We start from the raw sequence: 20,589 nt of genomic DNA, 5'->3' as shown, positions 1-20,589 counted from the left end.
CACATTAAAGGTACTGCACTGGAGTGGTTTGAAACATATCTGTGTCAAACAATAGTTTGTTCATGTAAACTTGGAGCCTTCTTCACACATATAAGTTTTTCGTGGACTTCCACTGGCTTCTGTGCTGGAACCAATTTTATTTACATTATAAATGCTTCCTTTAGATAATCTTAGTAAAAAACTGCATCCGTTTTCACTGCTATGCAGCTGATACGCACCTTTATTTATTCATGAAGCCAGATGATACAAATCAAATTTTGTCCTTCAGTGCACATATTAAACAACTATGTAGGACTGCTTTCTTGCATTTTTGCTATGTCTCTAAATTTAGAAACATCCTGAGTGAAAAACTAGTTCCTGCATTACTTCTAGGCTGGACTACTGTAAAAAGAAAAAGAATGCTTCAGACCCTTCCCATTTAAATAACGTCCATTTCAAATTTGCCTTTCCTAGCCAAAATTCATGAAATGATAGTGGCTGCACAGGTTCATAGACACCTCACTGGAAATTACTTGTTTCAGTCCGGCGTCCGTTCTTTTCATAGTACAGGAACAGCTCTAGTAAAAATCCCTACTGATCTTCTGCTTGCAGCTGACTCTGGACTCATCTCCATCCTCATTCTCCTTGACCTTGCAGTAGCTTTTGATACTATTTCCCACCGCATCCTTCTTTATAGATTAACATCTATTAGGATCAGTGGTACAGCACTCGCCTAGTTGACCTTGTATCTCTCTGGCTACTCACAGTTTGTTCAGTTACTCACAGATCAGTATCTACTCCAGTTAACTCCGGTGTTCCCCAAGGCTCTGTCCTGGGTCCTTTTTATTATCTATCTCCTACCCCTAGGTAATATTTTCAGAAAATATAACATCCAGTTTCACTGCTACGCAGATGACACCCAGCTCTACCGGTCCTCCAAACCCACAACTACTCTCCCACCCACATCAGTTTCTGACTGTTTAAGTGAAATCAAGGTCTGGTTTACCCACAACTCTCTTAAAATCAATGGCAATAATGGCACTCCTTGGTGGCTTCTTGTCCGGGCCTGGAGCCTGGGGCTCGCTCGGGCCACTTCGGAGGTGGGGTGCCCCCGGCCTCTCGGCCTGGGGCTCGGTCACTCTGGCGCAGCTGGCTGCCGGCGGAGCTCACGGGCGCGTCACTGCAACTCCCCCTGGCTTCTGCTCCGCGGCTGCTGAGTGAGCCCTCATCTGGGACTCTCCTCAGCTCTTTCTGGGACAGTGGCGCAGCTGCCCCTCTGTTGGTCTTCCTTGGTCTCTTGTGTTCTGGGGGCCTCTGGATGTCTGGAGTTTTGATCTCCTCCATACCTGCTTCATGCCCTGGAGGACGGGGCTGTGGCCCCCCCACACCCCCTAGCAGATCATTACATGAAGGAACCTTTTAAAAAAAACAAGCGCGTCCATGCTCACAGGTGTACACACGGGTGATCACACCCACAAACTACACCCTTTTTGGCTCCTACCTCAAAGCACACTGTGTTCTGTTGATCTTATGTGCTGCACAATAATGTTTAATATTTAGTATTTACTGTCATATTCCCATATATCATTGTGATGTTGTTTGTTGTATTGCTCTCATTTTCTTGTTTTCTTTTTCTTTCTCAACAGGTGATCCAGGTGGTTGATATATGTATTTTTTGTCTGCTTATTTAGTTGTTTTTTGTTTTTTTGCCCTCTATCCCCGTCCCTCTTGTCCGCTGTTTTTCTTTCCCTCTTCCTTTCTCCCTTTTCTTTTCCTCATTCAAGTCTGTCCCGTATCTAGCAAGTGAAAATAAAAAATAAAATAAACAATGAAAGGTGAATCAAATAGACCATTACGGCAAGGCTGGGATGGTCAATTTGGTAAAGTAAATCCGTTGGGCATCTTTCTTCGCCTTTAGACAACAATTTTGATGCAAAAGAGCCAAACGGGACAGGCAAAAAAGAAAAAAAAATTAATTAATTAATGGCAATAAAACAGAATTAATTCTAATAGGCACCAAATCAAAACTGACTAAAGTTCCAACCAGATGTCTTTCATTATCCATTAATAACTGTTTTGTCACACCCTCCCCTCAGGTTAAGAGTCTTGGTGTCATCCTCGATAGCACTCTTTCCTTCACAGCACATATAATATTTTCATCTCCGTAATATTAAACGCCTTCATCCCTCACTCACTCCAAACAGTACCGTCATACTTGTCAATGCTCTTTTCACATCTCTTTCAGATTACTTTAATTCTCTTCTCTATGGTCCACCTCCATAAATTGCATTTAGTTCAAATTACAGCTGCTCGTATTGTATCCAGAACTAGATCCACTGAACATATAACAGCTGTTCTTAAACAGCTCCATTGGCTCCGGGTTCACCTCCGTGCCAATTTCAAGATCCTGCTTCTTACTTTCAAAGCCCTTCATAACCTCGCTCCATATTTATCTGATCTTCTCCACACATACTCACCCCCTCGTACACTCTGCTCTTCTTCAGCTTCCCTTCTGTCTGTTCCACCTGCTCGTCTGACTACCATGGGACTCAGAGCCTTTAGTTGTTCTGTCCTGAGACTTTGGCCACACTTCCACCAGATCTCCAGACCACAAACCGTCTCTTCACTTTTAAATACTTTCTTAAAATTATTTATTCAGCACTGCATACCCTTCATTATGACTCCGTCTTAGTGCATTTTTACTTTGATTTGACTTTTATACTTTCATCTTTATTGTTTCCCTGTTAAATCCAGAATTCAAAATCCTGCTAGTCACAAAAAAGGTCTTGACTCATCTATCTCTGATCTGTCTGTCCCTCACCTCCTTTCTGTCCCTTATTTGTCTGTCTCTCATCCATCTCTCTGTCTCTTACTTGTCTGTCCTTCACCTGTCTGTCTCTCACCTATCTGTCCCTCACCCGTCTGTCTCTCACCCGTCTGTCTCTCACCTATCTGTCCCTCACCTGTCTGTCTCTCACCTATCTGTCCCTCACCCGTCTGTCTCTCACCCGTCTGTCTCTCACCTATCTGTCCCTCACATGTCTGTCCCTCACCTGTCTCTCTGCAGACCTTCATGGTTCTCAGTAAAGGAAACATCATTAACAGGTTTAGTGCTGACTCGTCTTGTTACCTGCTGAGTCCATTCAACCCGTTGAGGACCATCGCCATCAAGACCCTTCTTCATCCATATCCTTTATGATGTCATAGTGTCAGGAGCCTCTGTGTGGTCAGGTTTTAGCTCTCTGGACCAGGTGAGCTGAGTTTTCCCTGAACTCTCACACTTTCTTCAGTATATTCATCCTACTGGCGATCCTGGGCTTCGGTGTTCTGGAGTTCAAATTTCCTGTGGTGAAGTAAGATACACACACACACACACACACACACACACACACACACACACACACACACACACACACACACACACACACAGATCTTTCATCAGGAGCAGAAAAACACGACTAAGTGATGAACAGGGCTGTTGATGGCAGCATCGATGAGTCACAGCATGAGAATGGTTTTAAAGTCTAAATCCATGCTAAGGCTCAAAGACAAAGAGCCAGTCTGTCCTCAGTCTGTCCTCAGTCTGACAGCAGCAGCACACACAGGTCTGTAAAGGTCAAACTGACTTTGCTCGCTGTTGTCGAGACAGGAAATGCTCAGAGTGTTCTGATATGTGAACAGATTTGTCATACAGACAATTAAGAGACGGCTTAAAGGGCCTGTTGTGATGTTTCTCCATCGAGACAGCTTTTGTGTGACTCGTCCATTTAGGAGAGATCTGCGGTGGAAGTGTTTGCCTCCTCTTCAGTATAATGGAAGCACTTTTACTGTCTTGGGCTGGCTGTAGCTCAGGAGTTAGAGCCAACTCAAACTAACTAACTGAAAGTTTGGCGGTTCAGTCCCTGGCTACTCCAGTCTGCATGCCAAAGTATCCTTTGGAAAGAACCCTGAGCTGGTGTGAAAGCTCTCAATCAATCAATCAATCAATCAATGCTTTATTCGCCACACACAGGTTGCCCTGCAGTGAAATGGGATCCCCCCCTCCCCGACCTTACACACACAACACAGACATCACATGGGGATACAGGTCAGAGATCGGTAGCGTTACAGAAAAACACTGAAATGTACACTACAATGGGAAAGTACAAGAGTAAAAAAAGAGACCTCTACTCATGCTGGGCTCCTGGGAGGACAGCATGAGAACAGGAAACAAAAAAACTCCTCTGCACAGAAAGCACATAAATGTCCACAGCACAACATTATGGAGCACGTGACAAGCCACAGGGTTGAGTAGGGGGTGAGGAGTAATCCGAAGCAAACACAGCAGCCATCCTGCCCTGCGCTATTATTCCAGCGCGGGCCCAGACCCGCCGTGTTCTCCAGGAGGGAACAAGCATCGGAGGCGTTTGGAAAGGGAGGGGGGATGAGTGTGTGCATATCAGTGTTGATGTATGTGTGTGCGTGTCCAGAGTTTAGCTGAGACAGTGTCCTTCACCCTGCCAGGCTAAGTAAACAGTCTTCCAGCCAACCCAGATGGCCTTGCATGGAATAGAAGGAACAGACTCAAGACAGTCGTTATCAGGGTGTTGTTGTTCGGCTCCAGCCTTGAGCCGACATCTGGCGCCGAAGGGACAGCTGCATTATGATGGTGATTTTTCTTTTATGCGGACAACTCATGAGAATTTCAAAGCTGTTCTTTAACACTCCGACACTGGTCTCTCAATCTCCCGTTGCAGAGCCGCGAGCTTCTCCATGATGTTATCAAACTTGCGCTCCGTGGTCTTGTCAATTCTTGTGCTCAAGGAGCAGATTCTGAGACCTCACGACCGCAGAGAGCTGCTCCAAGATGTGATTTAACTTTCACTCAGAGGTGTTATTCTGAGTATTCATGGCAGCCATAAGATTCTCCAAGCTCTTAACCGTGCTGCACTCAGTGAGCCCATTCTGAGACGTCGCGCCTCGTCCCATTGTTTCAATCCCAGCGGGCAGCCTTGGGGGGGGGGTTTGAACAGCCGGTTCCACTTTCTTAATTCTCCAGGGCACTCGGGCTCTCCCGAGCCCAAACTTCTCTGGTGTGAAAGCTCTCTGTCTCACGTTTATGTGAACAGGTACGTGTACATGGCAATCTTCATGTTTGAGGCTCTGGTGAAAGTCGTGGCAAGAGGCTTCTGTGTGGGACGCTTCACCTTCCTCAGAGATCCCTGGAACTGGCTGGACATCATCATCATCAGCACCCTGTAAGGCTCAATAACACACCTCACACTCTCACACAGACTGTATGTACAGCCATGAATCTGCATTCTTTCTAATGACCAGCAGGGGGCAACTTCAGGTTGCACAAACAAAATTCAGTGTAATCTGTTTTAGATTTATTGGAAAACGGCTGACATGAAGTTGGTGAGACTTATTTCTCTGCCGTGATTCTCCGACACGTACAGTTATTGGAAAAGAAAGTTTTCACAGGACGATCCTGAGAAAAAAAACAAGTCCAGCCTTATTGCCTTCATGGGAGTTAAGAGGGTAAGCAGCCCCAGCTCCTAATCGAGCCAGACTGATTAGTCATACAGAAAATGATCACATCAAGCTGTTGCTGCTGAAGGTGTCTCTCCAAGCTCATTGATGAGGTACAATTAGGACTGCTTATACTGTGAGTTTGTTAATGGAAGAGCTCCTCTTTGATCACTTCTTTAACCTCCTAGGACCTGGCGTCCACGTGTGGACATCACATTTTGGGTTATTTAGACCGAAATACTCAATTTCGCTCTGCAACGGCCTGATATCCACTCACGAGGACATTATACTCCTACTGTTCTACTGAAATTTTAAACAAATATCCTCATATGTGGCTTTCATTTTTCTTAGAAACAAAAATTAGGTAAAAAAAATAATCTGGTAATTCTTTATTTTTACATTCATCGGGTCCCAATATGCCCAAATATCAAAGAGAAATTAAAAATGCATGCCGAGGAAGAGTTCGGATCTTAGGGGGTTAATGTTGGTTACAGATTAACGTGATCCAAAAAACAGGAAACAGTATAAAAGAGCCTTCACAATAAGAGCCTCTCAGTCCTGAATAACAAGGCTCACTGCAGCTCAGAAAATACTCAAGAAATGTGATCCACCGATTGAATCCACTCAATGCTGGATGTGACCTTTACAGTTACACCAACACAGTTCTTGTCAGTGTGGTCTCATATCTATAGATCCATGTCCGTGCAAATAAGGTGGGCTTTTTCCAGCTGTGAAGATGAAAATTATCTTTTTGCTGCTTTCACCACCACATCCATCCATCCAGTTTTCTTCTGCTTATCTGAAGCTGGGTTGCAGGGACAGCAGCCTAAGCAGAAAAGCCGAGATCTCTCCACGATGTCCTGGGTCTGCCCCGGGGCCGTTCCTTTGTTATTACCCTTATATTTCGAGTTTAGTTGTTCCTTGGTTCAGGCACTGAAACTCCCTGTTTAGGTTTGGGACTCTTTCAGTGTTTGAATCCAGGCTGACATCAAACACTGTCCCAGCAAACTGACCACAGAGACTCTTGATGTTTCTTAAGGCTTGGTAACAAGCTAACCTCCTGTAGCTGAACGCTCGCTGTGCTGCTCTGCTTTCCTGTGTAGCTTTCCTGTGTACGTCTCCTCTACCTTTGTCACTGATAAAGGTTTTAGATTTATATTAGGACACTAACTGTCACGTCCTCATCACCGGCTTTGCTTCTGTATGTTCTGCTCGACACACTTTGGCTTTTTCCTGCTCGGCTGTAAATGTGTCTTTATGTTTTACAGCTGCTTTAATCACTGCTTCATGATGATGATGATGATGAAGGTGGTGATGATGACTCTGTGTCTCAGATTGGTGTCACAGTTCGTAGATTTGGGGAAGTTTGCTGTGCTGATGACGATTTCTCTGCTGCTGAAGATCTTCACATGCAGTCGAGGTGTGTGTGTGTCTGTGTGTGTGTGTGTGTGTCTGTGTGTGTGTGCGCGTGTGTGCGTGCGTGTGTCTGTGTGCGTGTGTCTGTGTGTGTGTGTCTGTGTGTGTGTGTGTGTGCGTGTCTGTGTGTGTGTGTCTGTGTGTGTGTGTCTGTGTGTGTGTGTGCGTGTCTGTGTGTGTGTGCGCGTGTGCGCGTGTGTGCGTGCGTGTGTCTGTGTGTGTGTGTCTGTGTGTGTGTGTGCGTGTCTGTGTGTGTGTGCGCGTGTGTGCGTGCGTGTGTCTGTGCGTGCGTGTGTCTGTGTGTGTCTGTGTGTGTCTGTGTGTGTCTGTGTGCGTGTGTCTGTGTGTGCGTGCGTGTGTCTGTGTGTGTCTGTGTGTGTCTGTGTGTGTCTGTGTGTGTGTGTGTGTGTGTGTGTGTGTGTGTGCGACTTGTATTCACAGCGGGGGCTGTCTTCACAGGTCTGAAGAAGACAGTCGAAGCTCTTGTCCAATCGGTGAAGAGGCTTGGTTGTGTCATCATCCTGACGTTGTTCTGCCTGAGCATCTTGGCTATGATTGGTTTACAGCTCTTCATGGGAACCCTGAAGAACAAATGTGTCATCTGGTCGATGAACACAAACACGACAGAGTTCGATTTCCACAACCACACCACCTCTCCAGGTATGATGGTCGTACCACGTCCTGATTGGCCGGTTAGCCTTTTAAGACAGTCAGATGGCTGACTCGCAGGTCTTCTTCCAACATTACAATGAAAGCAGTGGAAAGAGATCTCATGTGAGATCAGGTGAACCTCTGAGGAAAAGTCTTCAGGTCCAAAAACAGTTTTATTTGTTGTTATCAGATTTTAAAATCACCCGCAACAATGTAGATGCTGAGAATTGCAGCATAAATGTGACCTTGAATCTGTCATTGAGAGTATTTCCTGGCTCAGTGATGTATTAAACATGTCCGTGAAGACAGCTCTGCAGCACGGTCCCTCAGTGCTCGTCCAGGGATGTTATCAGGACCTGGGGCTCTGCGAGAATTGATTAGAAAGTTTAGAAATGTTCAGCTGGCTTTGTAGTGCAGACTTCAGCACCTGTCATCGTTGCCACCCCTGCCCTTAAATTAGAAAGGTGAAACATGATCTGTTTGTACGGTTTGGATGTCTGTCTGCCTTCTAGAAAACTATTACTACATTCCTGGACATCCTGATCCTCTGGTGTGTGGAAACCAGTCAGACGCTGGGTAAGTAAACATGAGTCTCTTTCATTCACTGACAACAACAACAATAAAAACAAACTGTTTTTTATGTGTTCAGGTGCTGTCCAGATGGTTTCACCTGTGTGAAAGCAGGAAGTAACCCAAACTTCGGATACACCAGCTACGACTCGTTTTTCTGGTCTCTGATGTCACTTTTCAGACTCATGATGCATGACTTCTGGGAAAGCCTGATGCAGTTGGTCAGTAACTCACCGATGACCACATGCAGGCTCCTCCCAGTACTCCGGTTGTCTCATCCGTTTCTCTCACCTGTCTGTCCCTTTGCAGACGTTGCGAACTGCAGGAAAATCCTATCTGATCGTCTTTCTGTTCGTCTTCTTCCCGGGTTGTTTCTTCCTGCTCAGTCTCATTTTGGCAGTGGTTGTTGTGACACGAGCGGAGCAAGAAGAGACTCAAGATGCCGAGGCCATACAAAGAGAAGAAGAGTTCGGACGGATTGTGGAGGTGCTGAAGAGGAGAGAGGAGGAGGAGGTCAGTAAGGACTCATTGCTTCCACAGGAATTAGGAGGGCAATGAGCAGCCAAATACTAATCAAGTCTAATCAGATTTAGTTCATTGGTTGGTCATCAGTAAGTGTGTGCACCTCTTTAACAGCAGATTTTGTCAGTTTGCTGTGGAGCATCCAGGTGTGTGCTAACACAATACCACCTTCTCTCCAGGACTGGGTGCTGCACCTTCAAAAAAACAAAAGCAGGAATCAATGATCCACACACGGGAATAAAGTTGCTTCTTATTTGCTGAACCTTGTGTCACATGTTACAGGTGCAACTTTTTTACGTCTACCTAACTTACAGCCCTCTCTTCTAAATTCTTACGTTTATCTCGACTTCTGGAACAGACTCAACACCGCTGTTGGGTCTGCGCTACAGCAGGCCCGCTGGTTCAGACTGATTCCTGTAAAGAAGGAAATACAGAACAGCAATCGATCGGTTTTCACATGCTACAGCAAGGGGAGGATGTCGGGGCAGCCCTTCTGCCCTCGAGCTCAGATTACTCCAAAGAACCAGCCCCCGCTTGCAGCCTTTTTTTGTGTGACACACAGTTTACACAAGCACCCATTGTAAAAAACCCCTATGGTCACAAAAGGTTAAAACACTGCGTGTGTGTGTGTGTATATGCATGTGCGAGCATGTTTGTGTGTGTGTGTGGATGGGGGTACGTTTGTGTGACTTCCTGCTGAGGATGTGCCTACAGTTACACTATAGCCCCCCTCACCATTCAACAGGCTGGGGAGGGCAACAGAAACAGAAGGATGTCTCTGAGCACACAGTTTAAGGCCAGGCTTACAAACTTAAGTACAATAATGGCAACATTTAACAATTTCAGCCTAACAACCACCTTTCCTGGCCTCGCCAGTATAGCAACACACAATGCCCTATCTCAACAATCAACCTACTCTGTGCGCTTCTCCAGAGAAATAAACATGAACTTAAAACGCCTGTACTGATAATAACTGTTATGCATATATAAACAAATGATTCATTATGATACCACACTGGGCATTGCAGCAAATTCACGGCAAGAACTGATGCTCAGAGAAACCACAGAGAAACCCCAGTTACTGTGGCTGAGGTCCAACAGCCCCACCTCAGACTCTACAGGCCTCATTGAGCAGGTTGATGGGCTCCATGGCCACGACAAAAGGGAGATCAGAGTCGCCTTTATTGGCCGTGTATATGCGCAGACACATACGAGGAATTTGGTTCGGGTAGATGACGACTCTCAATCACAGCAATGTAAATCACAACAATATGTAAACAACACAATAGAAACAATATAAAATAACCATAAGGTGTGTGTCTCTAGGAGGAGAGCCACACCAACAGCTGAGCTCTGACAGCTTGGAACACTGGCACACTAGGCCCAGGTGTTGCCAGTGTTGCTAAAACATTCCACACCTGTACAAAATATACTGGAATAACACGAGTAGGTCTATTATCGGGCTTTAGTTCTGTTCATATATCAAACACGTCCTATTCTTCATCTAAATATCCTTCTGTGTCTAGCATGTGACCAATCCTGCAGACCTGTCGGCAGCATTTAAAATCCAGCTGTTCCAAAAACCTTTCACCAGCTTCTTCTCAACTTATTGTGTCAGCCGTGACCTTTCTGAGACAAAATAACCCTGTTTGGAAACTGTTCAGAGTACTGTGGGATGGCTCTGCTGAAATCGTCATTTAGCATAACTGAGTTTGGGTGTTTTGTTATGGACAGCAGGCTTCCAGCAGGGCAGAGACTCCAGAGCAACAGGACTCACTGCAGAAGAAGAAATCAGCTGGTATACGAGCTACTAAGCAAGAATACGTTGAAGGTAAACAGATATTTACCTCCACCTCTTTAACCTCCACCTTCCTTCATTGGGACAGGACAACACGCTCTGTCACTGAGAGCAGTCACAGACAAACGCGAAGAGCCGAGGCTCTGCAGACAACTTAATGCTGACACAGTTTGTGGCCTCACAGAGTAGCTTTGTGTTGCAGAGGCAGAGGAGCACCACCAGCCTTTGTGCTGCACCTGCACTGACGCCTTCCTGAAGGGGGACTGTTGTGGCTGCTGGCGATGGCTCAAACAGCAGTTTCACACCTTTATCACGAACCCTTTCTTTGACCTGGTCATCATCATCTGCATCATTGTTAGCACCATCTTCACAGCCATGGAACATTACCCTATGATGGAGGAGTTCATGGAGACCCTGGTCATCGCTGAGCTGGTGAGTGTTGAAGAAGTGTCTGCAGACCCTGTTATCTCCTACTTGGTTAATTTAATGGCAGCTTCTTCACTGCAGGCTAAAATCAGGACTTTTCCATTCTGCTCCCTTAGTTTGGTGTAGACTTGATCAGTCGGAGGGACCATATGTTCTTCTTCGATGTGCCTCCATGACCAATTTAGTGATGAATGCTTTTAGCGGGTTCTTCAGCCACCTAGCAAGAGTGGTTTAAAATGTCCACTCAGAGCAATTACATCACAAATGGTAACAAACCAACGGTACAAACCTGTAAACGACCTGCATAACTGAGAGGAAAAGCAGCACAGTGAGGTAAAAATGTAACGGGGGTACAGTATAAACCTCTGGCAAGTCTCGAGAAAAGTAAGGATCAGCTGGGATTCAGAGGGAGCTTTGCTGAGGTTTATTTACACCGTGAGTCTTTTTGCAGTAACAGTGATGCCTGGTCAGAGTGATCTACCTTTACATGGGTGACATTTCACAGGAAAATGATTGTTTTGTTGGAACTTCTACTTCTGCACGGGACTCGGTGTGTTCGAGGTTTTTCGTTCGCCTGTCTGCCGATGGTTGGATGAATTGGATGCAAAACATGCTTCTACCCTGTGACCTCTGACCCCTTTGAACTGTGCAGGTCTTCCGTGTGATCTTTGCAGCTGAGATGATCATCAAACTTGTCGCACTGGGCCTGCATGGATACTTCCAGGTCAGATTTGTAGTTTCTTCTCAACAGTTCAGCGATCTGCCATTTTCAAAGAAACATTTGTGATTGTTTGTTGTCGTGGTTACAGGTGCGCTGGCATATCTTCGACTTTATCCTCGTCATCATTTCTCTGGTGCAGCTGGGACTGGCTGACGTTGAGGGTCTATCTTTGCTGCACAGTTTTCTTCCGGTTAGTATAACATCACCATCACTGTCATCATCATCATCTGTTCTCACGTATCTTTCTGTTTGTCCAGTTTCGAGTGTTTCGGCTGGCCCGTTGGTGGCCGATGCTCCACATGTTTTTGAAGATCGTCTGGGCCTCAGTGGGGAACCTGACTCTGGTTCTCTTCATCACGGTCTTCATGTTCTCTGTGGCGGGCGTGCAGCTGTTCCAGTCGGACTACAAAGCTAACGTCTGTCGCATTTCTCTTGACTGCCAGCTTCCTCGTTGGCATATGGAAGACTTTTTCCACACCTTCATGCTTGTCTTCAGGGTCTTGTGTGGACTGTGTTTAGAGTCTTTATGGGATTGCATGGAGGTCTCGAATGATGGCATGTGTGTGACCTTCTTCATGATTGTCCTGATTGTTGGAAAGCTGCTGGTGAGTCTCTTTACACTTAACAACCTAGAATGACCCAGTCCACCTTAGTCCAATCAGAGTTTTTGAATGAGTTCCTGGTCTGTTTGCAGATCCTACATCTGTTCCTGAATTTATTGTTCATCAATGTTCAGCTGGTGGATTCAGAAGACAAAACAACAAACATTCTGCAGAGTACCATGAAACAGACCAGAACCTGGATCCCCAAGAGAATCTGGACTTTGTGGGGGAAGAACTACGCTGACCAAGATCACAAAGGTGGTTTTTGTTTGTATATTTGTCTTTGTAGGTTCTCAGTTATCCAGGTCACAGTAATCCAAGGAGCTTGTTTTGTGCCATTACTTTATTGCTGTTTTGGGGGTCTGCATTATTAACATGGAATGTAGATATAACACTGGCACAGCCACAACGAGGTAACATATTAGTCAAAGTCAAACTTTATTGTCATCTCCGCTAAATGGCAAATGGTAAATGGCCTGTATTTGTATAGCGCATTACTTGGTCCCCTATGGACCAAAAGCACTTTACACTGCATTCAGTCATCCGCCCATTCACACACTGGTGATGGCAAGCTACATTGTAGCCACAGCTGCCCTGGGGCGCACTGACTGCTACAGCCAGTGCAGCATATAAAGACAAGACGACGAGTTACATCAGTGCAAAAAACCCTAATAAATGGATATAAAAGGAGTAGAAAAATAAATATACACTTAAGACTAAGACTTAGTGAAGTCCTGTCTTGAAGCCTGAAACTGGATGTTTACAAACTGGATCTGACTTCGACAGTGAGGGACTCTGCTCACTACTCATTGGTAGTAAAATGTAAAGTGGATTGTAGTCTCGACTTAAATCTTCCCGTCCTTCCTTCTCCTCAACAAGACTTCAAACTAGTGACTGAGACCATAAATTCATCAGTGAGCTGAGTGATGAGGTGAACACGAAGCTCATTTTCTCATATACTTGCAAATGTTCAGGTTACAACCAGAGGAGTCGCCACCTGCTGGACATTAGAGAGACTGCAGGTTTGAGGCAGTGTTGCCTTCATGTTTCAGGTCATCCTCACACATACTCTGTTGTTAGTGGTTTATTTTTTTTCTGTGGATCGTATTTGGATTTCTGTGTCTTTTTTAAGTTTTAGATTTAGAGCTTTTAATTTGAAAATATTTTCATGTTTTCCTCATTTGCAGGTGACACTGAAAAAGACAACAAGGAGGAATATCTGGCCTTAAGCTCTGTGAGCTCAGATCAGCTGACCCTCGATGATAACCACACAAACATGGCCGCCTGGGAGGCCCCCGTCGCTGTGGCTGAGATCGAGTTTAGGACGCCTGAAAATGCAGAAGAAAAGGAGACGCAGCATGTAAAGCAGATTCTACTATTTTTGATCCTAGAGCAGAATTTCATGTTAAAAGTAAATACTGATGTGTGACGCAGCTTCGGCCTCGAGTATGAACAGCAGATAAACATGTTTGTGTCGCCACGGGGCGACCGTGGCTCAGGGGGTTGGGAATCGCATCTGTAACCGGAAGGTCGCCGGTTCGATCCCTGGGCTCTCTGTCCTGGTCGTTGTGTCCTTGGGCAAGACACTTTACCCTACTTACCTACTGGTGTTGGCCAGAGGGGCCGATGGCGCGATATGGCAGCCTCGCTTCTGTCAGTCTGCCCCAGGACAGCTGTGGCTACACCTGTAGCTGCCTCCACCAGTGTGTGAATGTGAGAGTGAATGAATAGTGGTATTGTAAAGCGCTTTGGGTGCCTTGAAAAGTGCTATATAAATCCAATCCATTATTATTATTTATTATTACACAGTACTATTTTCCTCACTGTGATCACTGTGCATGAAGAACATCTCTCCACCCTCGATGTGACCGCAGCATCATCAGAGCTTCAGCATAACTGCAGTTGTCTTTATGATGAATTGAGTGAAACACAGCGATGAGATGCTTTCACACACACATCCACAGCACACAGGTTTAAGGCAGACGACTGGACCGTGTAAAGTTCAGGTTTTAGTTTGAAATTCATCAGCAGCTGCTGATGTTAAAATCACTGCAACAGCTTAAAGAAGGTGATCATCAGACTTTTACAGGACTGAAATCAGCCATCCTGAATTCACAGACACAGTAAAGACCCGAGACATAAACCGCGTGAGCTTTCAGAGTGTGAACACTTAGTCCGGTGACAGTATTTTAAAGTAACTAGGACATTAAAGTTTATTTATGTTTGTGAACTTCTGTGTCTGCAGTGTGACGTCATGCAGAAACGTAAAGATGAAACTCATCCAGAACCTGAGGACTGCTGCTGCAACAGTATGAGCACACACACACACACACACACTGTTATATCAAATTATTATATGTAAAATAGTTTAAACCTGCAGTGACAAACCTTTGTCTCCCTCTTCTGGCAGTGAGAGTAATTACGTAAATGCTGAGCTTTGGTAAACGTGTTCATGTTTCACCATATTTGGATCACACAGACTCGGATACCTGCTAATTAGTGTTCAGTAACATCCAAATAAAATCCTCAAGTTTCAGTCCCTGAAACTGGACCTCAGACTTCTTGAATGTCTGTTGGTCCAGTCAACCTCACAGCAGCCATATTATTGGTCAGATGATTGTAATAAAAATGATCCAAAAGACTCCAACAGCACAAACACGGTCCAGAGGTCCAGTTCAGGGACTGCAATTGGCAGACAGCTAGCAGCTACACCCGCCTGTGTCACCATCCACCTGTTAGTTAAAGAGGCCCCGCCCCTAATAATGCCAACTTTAAGGCTCAATACAAACCTTCTCTCACTCTCTTACATTTGTCATGAAAGGGGGAAATTATGGATATGGATTTGGTCTCAGGCTGTAAACATGTTTATTTGTGCTGTAAAGTTTTAACATAGGGACATGTTAAATCTATGGCGACCGGCTCACTGCTGGAGCCTCTGCTAGAGGAACTGCAGCTTTTGGTTCTTCTGTGCATGATTTAGTTTTCAGTGCCTCAGTTTGATGGATGATGTAGACCCAATTTAAAAGTTCAACAAACTGTGACATACAGAGATGATATCAAAGTTCCTTCACTGCAGCTGTTTCCGTTACATCAAGAGAACAGAAGCCAATCAGTCAGCAACGCCTCTGATGTGTTTCAGGCTGTTACATCTGCTGTCCGTTCCTGGAAATAGACACATCCCAGGGTACCGGCAGGGTCTGGTCTAACTTCAGGAGAGCCTGCCTCTGCATTGTGCAACACAAATTCTTTGAGGGCTTCATCGTCTTCATCATCCTGCTGAGCTGTGCAGCTCTGGTAAACAGACATTGTCAATACATATTTGACAATATACATCATGAATTCATGTCACATTCAAACCCTGGACTCACTTGGACATGTTTTATCTTCCTGGCTTAACTCCACACTGAAACCACTAAGCTAAACATATGGCACTGATAGCGACCTGCATGAACCCACAGACAGTTGATTTGGTCTTTGAAATCACTTTTGGATCAGTGTCTTGATGCATGCTCAATAATCCAGGTAAGTAAATCCCAAAGGTTGAATCTGTACACCTGGTCGTAACGTTTTCAGGAGAAACTTTCATCATCAGGGGACGTCTTCAGTCTCAGCTGACTGCAGGTCTCCAACCATATAAACAGGACATTTGGACACTGACTGAAACTAGCACCACTGAAGGAACAATGGGCTGGGAGGTCAGTTCCTTCATCGTTAATATGCAAATTCTTTTGACCATTTGATCAAAGACGATTGATCAATAACCATGAGTCCCATTCACAGAGAGTTGGGGAATGGCTGCAATCACAGCATTGTAAGATGGTGACAGATGTACCCTTAGGCCCCTCCTCCATTCAGAGATGGTCCTTCCCTTTTCACGTAAATGGCCTCCTTGACTCCGCCTTCAAACCAGCGTTCCTCCCTGTCCAGGATGTTACATCCTCATCATTGAAAGAGTGTCCACTGGCCTGTAGGTGTGAATAGACTGCAGAGTCCTGGCCTGACGAGGTGGCTCTTCTGTGTTGTGTCATCTGCTTGTGCAATCTACTGTTTATAAGGTTGGAAACCTGCAGTCCGCTGAGACTGAAGAAGTCACCTGATGATGATGAAACGTTTCTCCCACTGAAAACGTTCAGATGAACTGAATCAACCTTTTTGGGTTTTGGAGCTGTTGGGGTGGTTTCCTGTTCATGGGTAGAAAAGTTATGTCTTATTATTGCAGAGGTGCTGCTCTGAAAGACACAAAACATCCCCTCACTAAAGCGCCAGAGTTGCAGATGATCACAGTCTACAATATTAGAGAGAGGATCACAACAATCAGATGACAAGAGCAGCCCTTGGTGACAGTGGGAAGGAAGAATCCCTTTTTTTTAACAGAAAGAGACCTCCATCTGAACCAGAATCAGGGAGGAGCAGCCATCTCCTGGATGTGTCGGAGGGTGGTGGGAAAAAACACAGACAGAAAAGAAGAGCTCATGAAGAACAAACAGGACAGCAGGTCGTCTGTTAAACCAGAAGGTCACACTGCTAGAATGACAGTGGTTGTCCTTAGATCGTCTCATATGCTGCTTGTTGTGAGTAAACAGGCGTGTGTTTGTGAACAGGTTTTTGAGGACATCTACCTGGGGCATCGTCCAGTCTTGCAGAGAGTTTTGAAGATGGCAGACCTGGTGTTCACCTTCGTGTTTCTGGTGGAGATGCTACTGAAGTGGATCGCTTTTGGATTCAAGAAATACTTCACAAGCTTCTGGTGCTGGCTCGACTTCCTCATCCTAGATGTAAGAGCACAATCGGCAGCACCGATTATTGGCAGTATTTTACAAAGCCAGTCACGGAGGGACCACAAGCCAGTGTTGTCCTAGTGCTGGTCCCAAGCCTGGGTAAATGGGGAGGGTTGTATCAGTAAGAGTATTCTGGCTAAATCTTGGAATGAACGAAAAATGATGTGGGGCATTTAACCATGTGTGGAGCTGGGGATCATAGACCCACCTCAGCATTGGTGATGGCACCGAAGCTAAAGGACGGGCTGTTCATGTCTGAGATGTGGGCGGCTTTGACAGGATGTCAGTATTTGACGTTGTAGTAAAGAAATGGGGTTGTTTCAGTTTGAACAGATAAACTAACAGCACACAGTCAGGCTGGGTAAGATGAACCTGCTGCTTCACTGCTCTCCTGTACAATGAGGTCAGTTCAATTTAATCGAGTTCAATTCAATGTTATTTATATAGCACCAAATCACAACAACAGTTGCCTCAAGGTGCTTTACACTACAGGGCTCTAGACTAACTTTTTGACATGGGCGCACCGGTATGCCTAACTTTAAAAATTTAGGCGTACCGGCACAAAAGTTAGGCGCACTCAAATTTTTCAACCGCATCACTTAACACCGCAGTTTTACATGTGCACTTTCTTTGGGGGGGGAAGTCCATACAGACAATATTAATTTCTAAATTATTAACTAACAAACTTGTGCTTAAAGTGCTTTGTCAATATTGTAGAAAATGTTAAAAACTTAATCATCATCTTGGCCTCCTCTGACGACCTGTTTGCTGCTGTCTGCTGCTGAAAGGCCGTGGGGAGAGGGGACACTTGGGCAGTGCATTTACTGCAGCATATAATGTGCTTTTTCAGCATTCAAATATTGATGGCACCGTGTCAGAGCACTGGCTATGAATTTCAGACAGATCAGGCCTTAACTTAACAAAAAAGTTATCAATAGTTCTTTTCATCTTTTCTTATTACCCACAGCTACAGTACATCCACTTCTCTCAGGCCTAGGCTGCTCACTAGGGCTGAGTATCATCACTGATTTCTATAATCCATTCAATTCCGGTTCTCAAAGTCCTGATTTGATTCAATTTAGCCTCAGACAGTCAGAAATATTATAATTCTGATCATTTATCAGTACTGATACACATGAGACTTCATCAGAATTGTGAAAATCACAGCAGATGCCTTTGTGTGAAAGTAACTGAGAATAAAACACAGGAAAACATGAAGGAGATTTTCCTGGTCTGGCTTTTTATAGCAGATAACCTTAAAAATATTCTGCAATTTTGCATAATTTTAAGAAATTTAAATTTCTTCAGTATTGAACAGCAGAAATTAGGCTTTCTTGTCCGAGGTCATTTAAGTGAAAAAAGAAAAAGCGCTGTAAACAACGCTAGACTGGTGGGTAATAAGCGAATGAATAATGCAGAAAACAGATTTGAGAGGGGAAACTGTTCCTGAAGTACAGAGAGAGAGAGAGCTGTGCAGGAAGTGTGATTTTTATCGTGGTGGAAGCAAAACAGCAAAAGTCAGAGGGAATTCATGACGACATTGATCAAATGTGAAGCGCAGTTTGCTGCTTCTTTTGCTGCAGGCTCGGTGAATTTTGGTTGGAGAGAGGCAAAACCTGCAGCTCAGAATCAGCGCAAAAAGACGTAAACACAGCGCGGACCCGAAGAATCGCTAAGCTCCGACAGCGTGTCCGTGTTCAGGCCGTCGGGTGAGAAAGCCGAGAAAGACGAAGCTGATTCTGATGTGTTGGGTCCGCTCCGTGTTTAGGTCTTTGTGTGGAATCCGTTAATGAATTGATATCGCTTTATTCAAGCTACTCACCTCTCTCTTCCACCTGCACTTTCAACTGGACCACGGCCAATCAGAGAGGTCCCGCCCCTGACTATCTCTGATTGGTTTAGTCCACGATAGGGGCATAATGTGTGTCTGTTGTTGACCACACGGAGAGTTACAGAGATTTTTTTTTTGTTACCGGAACAGTTGGTCGCACCTGTGCGACCAAATATTTATTTTTAGTCGCACCACTGAAAAATTTGGTCGCATTTGCGACCAAATTGGTCGCACTCTAGAGCCCTGCACTATAAGGTCAAGACCCTACAGTAATGTTAAGGAAACCGAAAAAACCCAACAATAATATGACCCCCTATGAGCAAGCGCTTTGGCAACAGTGGGAAGGAAAGACTCTTTTAACAGGAAGAAACCTCAAGCAGAACCAGGCTCAGGGAGGGGCGGGGCCATCTGAGGCGGGGCCTGATGATTTAAGACCTTATTGGTTTAAGAGTATGTGAGGTGCAGGATTTTGAATTCTGGATTTAACAGGAAGCCAAAACAGGAGAAATATGCTCTCTCTTTCTAGTCCCTGTCAGGACTCTTGCTGCAGCATTTTGGATCAGCTGAAGGCTTTTCAGGGAGTTTTTTGGACATCCTGATAATAATGAATTACAGTCGTCCAGCCTGGAAGTAATAAATGCATGAACTAGTTTTTCAGCGTCACTCTGAGACAGGATATTTCTAATTTTAGAGATGTTGCACAAATGGAAGAACGCAGTCTTACATATTTGTTTAATATGTGCTTTGAAGGACATGTCCTGGTCAAAAATGACTCCAAGGTTCCTCACAGTGTTACTGGAGGCCAAGGTAATGCCATCCAGAGTAAGAATCTGCTTAGATACCATATTTCTAAGCTTTTCAGGGCCGAGTACAATAACCTCAGTTTGATCTGAATGAAGAAGCAGAAAGTTAGCGGCCATCCAGGTCTTTATGTCTTTAAGACATTCCTGCAGTTTAACTCATTGGTGTGTGTTATCTGGCTTCATGGACAGATAGAGCTGGGTGTCATCAGCATAGCAGTGTAAATGTATGCTATGTCTTCTAATGATGCTGCCTAAGGGAAGCATGTATAATGTAAACAGAATTGGTCCTAGCACTGAACCCTGTGGAACTCCATAATTAACCTCAGTGTGTGAAGAGGACTCTCCATTTACATGCACAAACTGGAGTCTATTAGATAGATATGATACAAACCACTGCAGTGCAGTACCTGTAATACCTACAGCATGTTCTAATCGCTCTAATAGGATATTATGGTCGACAGTATCGAACGCTGCACTGAGGTCTAGCAGGACAAGCACAGAGATGAGTCCACTGTCAGAGGCCATAAGAAGATCATTTGTAACCTTCACTAAAGCTGTTTCTGTGCTGTGAACTCTATGAGAAGTAAGCAAAGTTTATTTATTAAGTTTATTTATTTATTAAGCACTTTTCACAGAGTCGCTGTACACAAAAGGGTCAAATAAATCTGAACATTAAGTGCTAAAATATTCAATAAAAATATTTGATAAAATAAAATAAAATAAACAGGTAGTTTTAAAATAAATAAATAAACCTATAATCATTCCAATAAAACTTCTGAAGCCTGTTTAAACAAAGATTTTAGTCCACAGAGTCCACTAAGTGTAGTTGTGGTGGTAGACTGTTCTACAGCCTTGGTGCCACAGACTGAAAGCCTCTGTGCCCCCTCGTCTTTAGTCATTTACAGGGAACAACCAAAAAATCCAGAGTCTGTGAATGAAGAAAGAAAGCAATGATTTGTCCAAGCTGGAAAACAGGTTATT

The 20,589-nt window shown here is 44.7% G+C and overlaps 1 protein-coding gene across 1 annotated transcript in view; it reads left to right on the top strand.

Annotated features, from left to right (window-relative positions):
- LOC309711545 (sodium channel protein type 4 subunit alpha B-like) overlaps positions 1-20,589 on the top strand; it is an 86,939-nt gene that overhangs the window by 15,320 nt on the left and 51,030 nt on the right. Inside the window, exons 4-21 of the mRNA XM_082541935.1 lie at positions 3,047-3,174; positions 3,270-3,332; positions 5,088-5,216; positions 6,825-6,910; positions 7,366-7,566; positions 8,070-8,133; positions 8,207-8,348; positions 8,437-8,640; positions 10,384-10,480; positions 10,650-10,879; positions 11,526-11,597; positions 11,683-11,784; positions 11,852-12,199; positions 12,289-12,454; positions 13,384-13,556; positions 14,442-14,505; positions 15,336-15,490; positions 16,798-16,971. Coding sequence (XP_082398061.1) covers positions 3,047-3,174; positions 3,270-3,332; positions 5,088-5,216; positions 6,825-6,910; positions 7,366-7,566; positions 8,070-8,133; positions 8,207-8,348; positions 8,437-8,640; positions 10,384-10,480; positions 10,650-10,879; positions 11,526-11,597; positions 11,683-11,784; positions 11,852-12,199; positions 12,289-12,454; positions 13,384-13,556; positions 14,442-14,505; positions 15,336-15,490; positions 16,798-16,971 — 2,598 coding nt within the window. The remainder of the gene's footprint in view (positions 1-3,046; positions 3,175-3,269; positions 3,333-5,087; positions 5,217-6,824; positions 6,911-7,365; positions 7,567-8,069; positions 8,134-8,206; positions 8,349-8,436; positions 8,641-10,383; positions 10,481-10,649; positions 10,880-11,525; positions 11,598-11,682; positions 11,785-11,851; positions 12,200-12,288; positions 12,455-13,383; positions 13,557-14,441; positions 14,506-15,335; positions 15,491-16,797; positions 16,972-20,589) is intronic.

Source organism: Aulonocara stuartgranti, assembly GCF_965226115.1.
Source record: "Aulonocara stuartgranti genome assembly, chromosome: 7".
Classification (NCBI taxonomy): domain Eukaryota; kingdom Metazoa; phylum Chordata; class Actinopteri; order Cichliformes; family Cichlidae; genus Aulonocara; species Aulonocara stuartgranti.
This window is presented reverse-complemented; position numbering and strand designations above follow the sequence as displayed.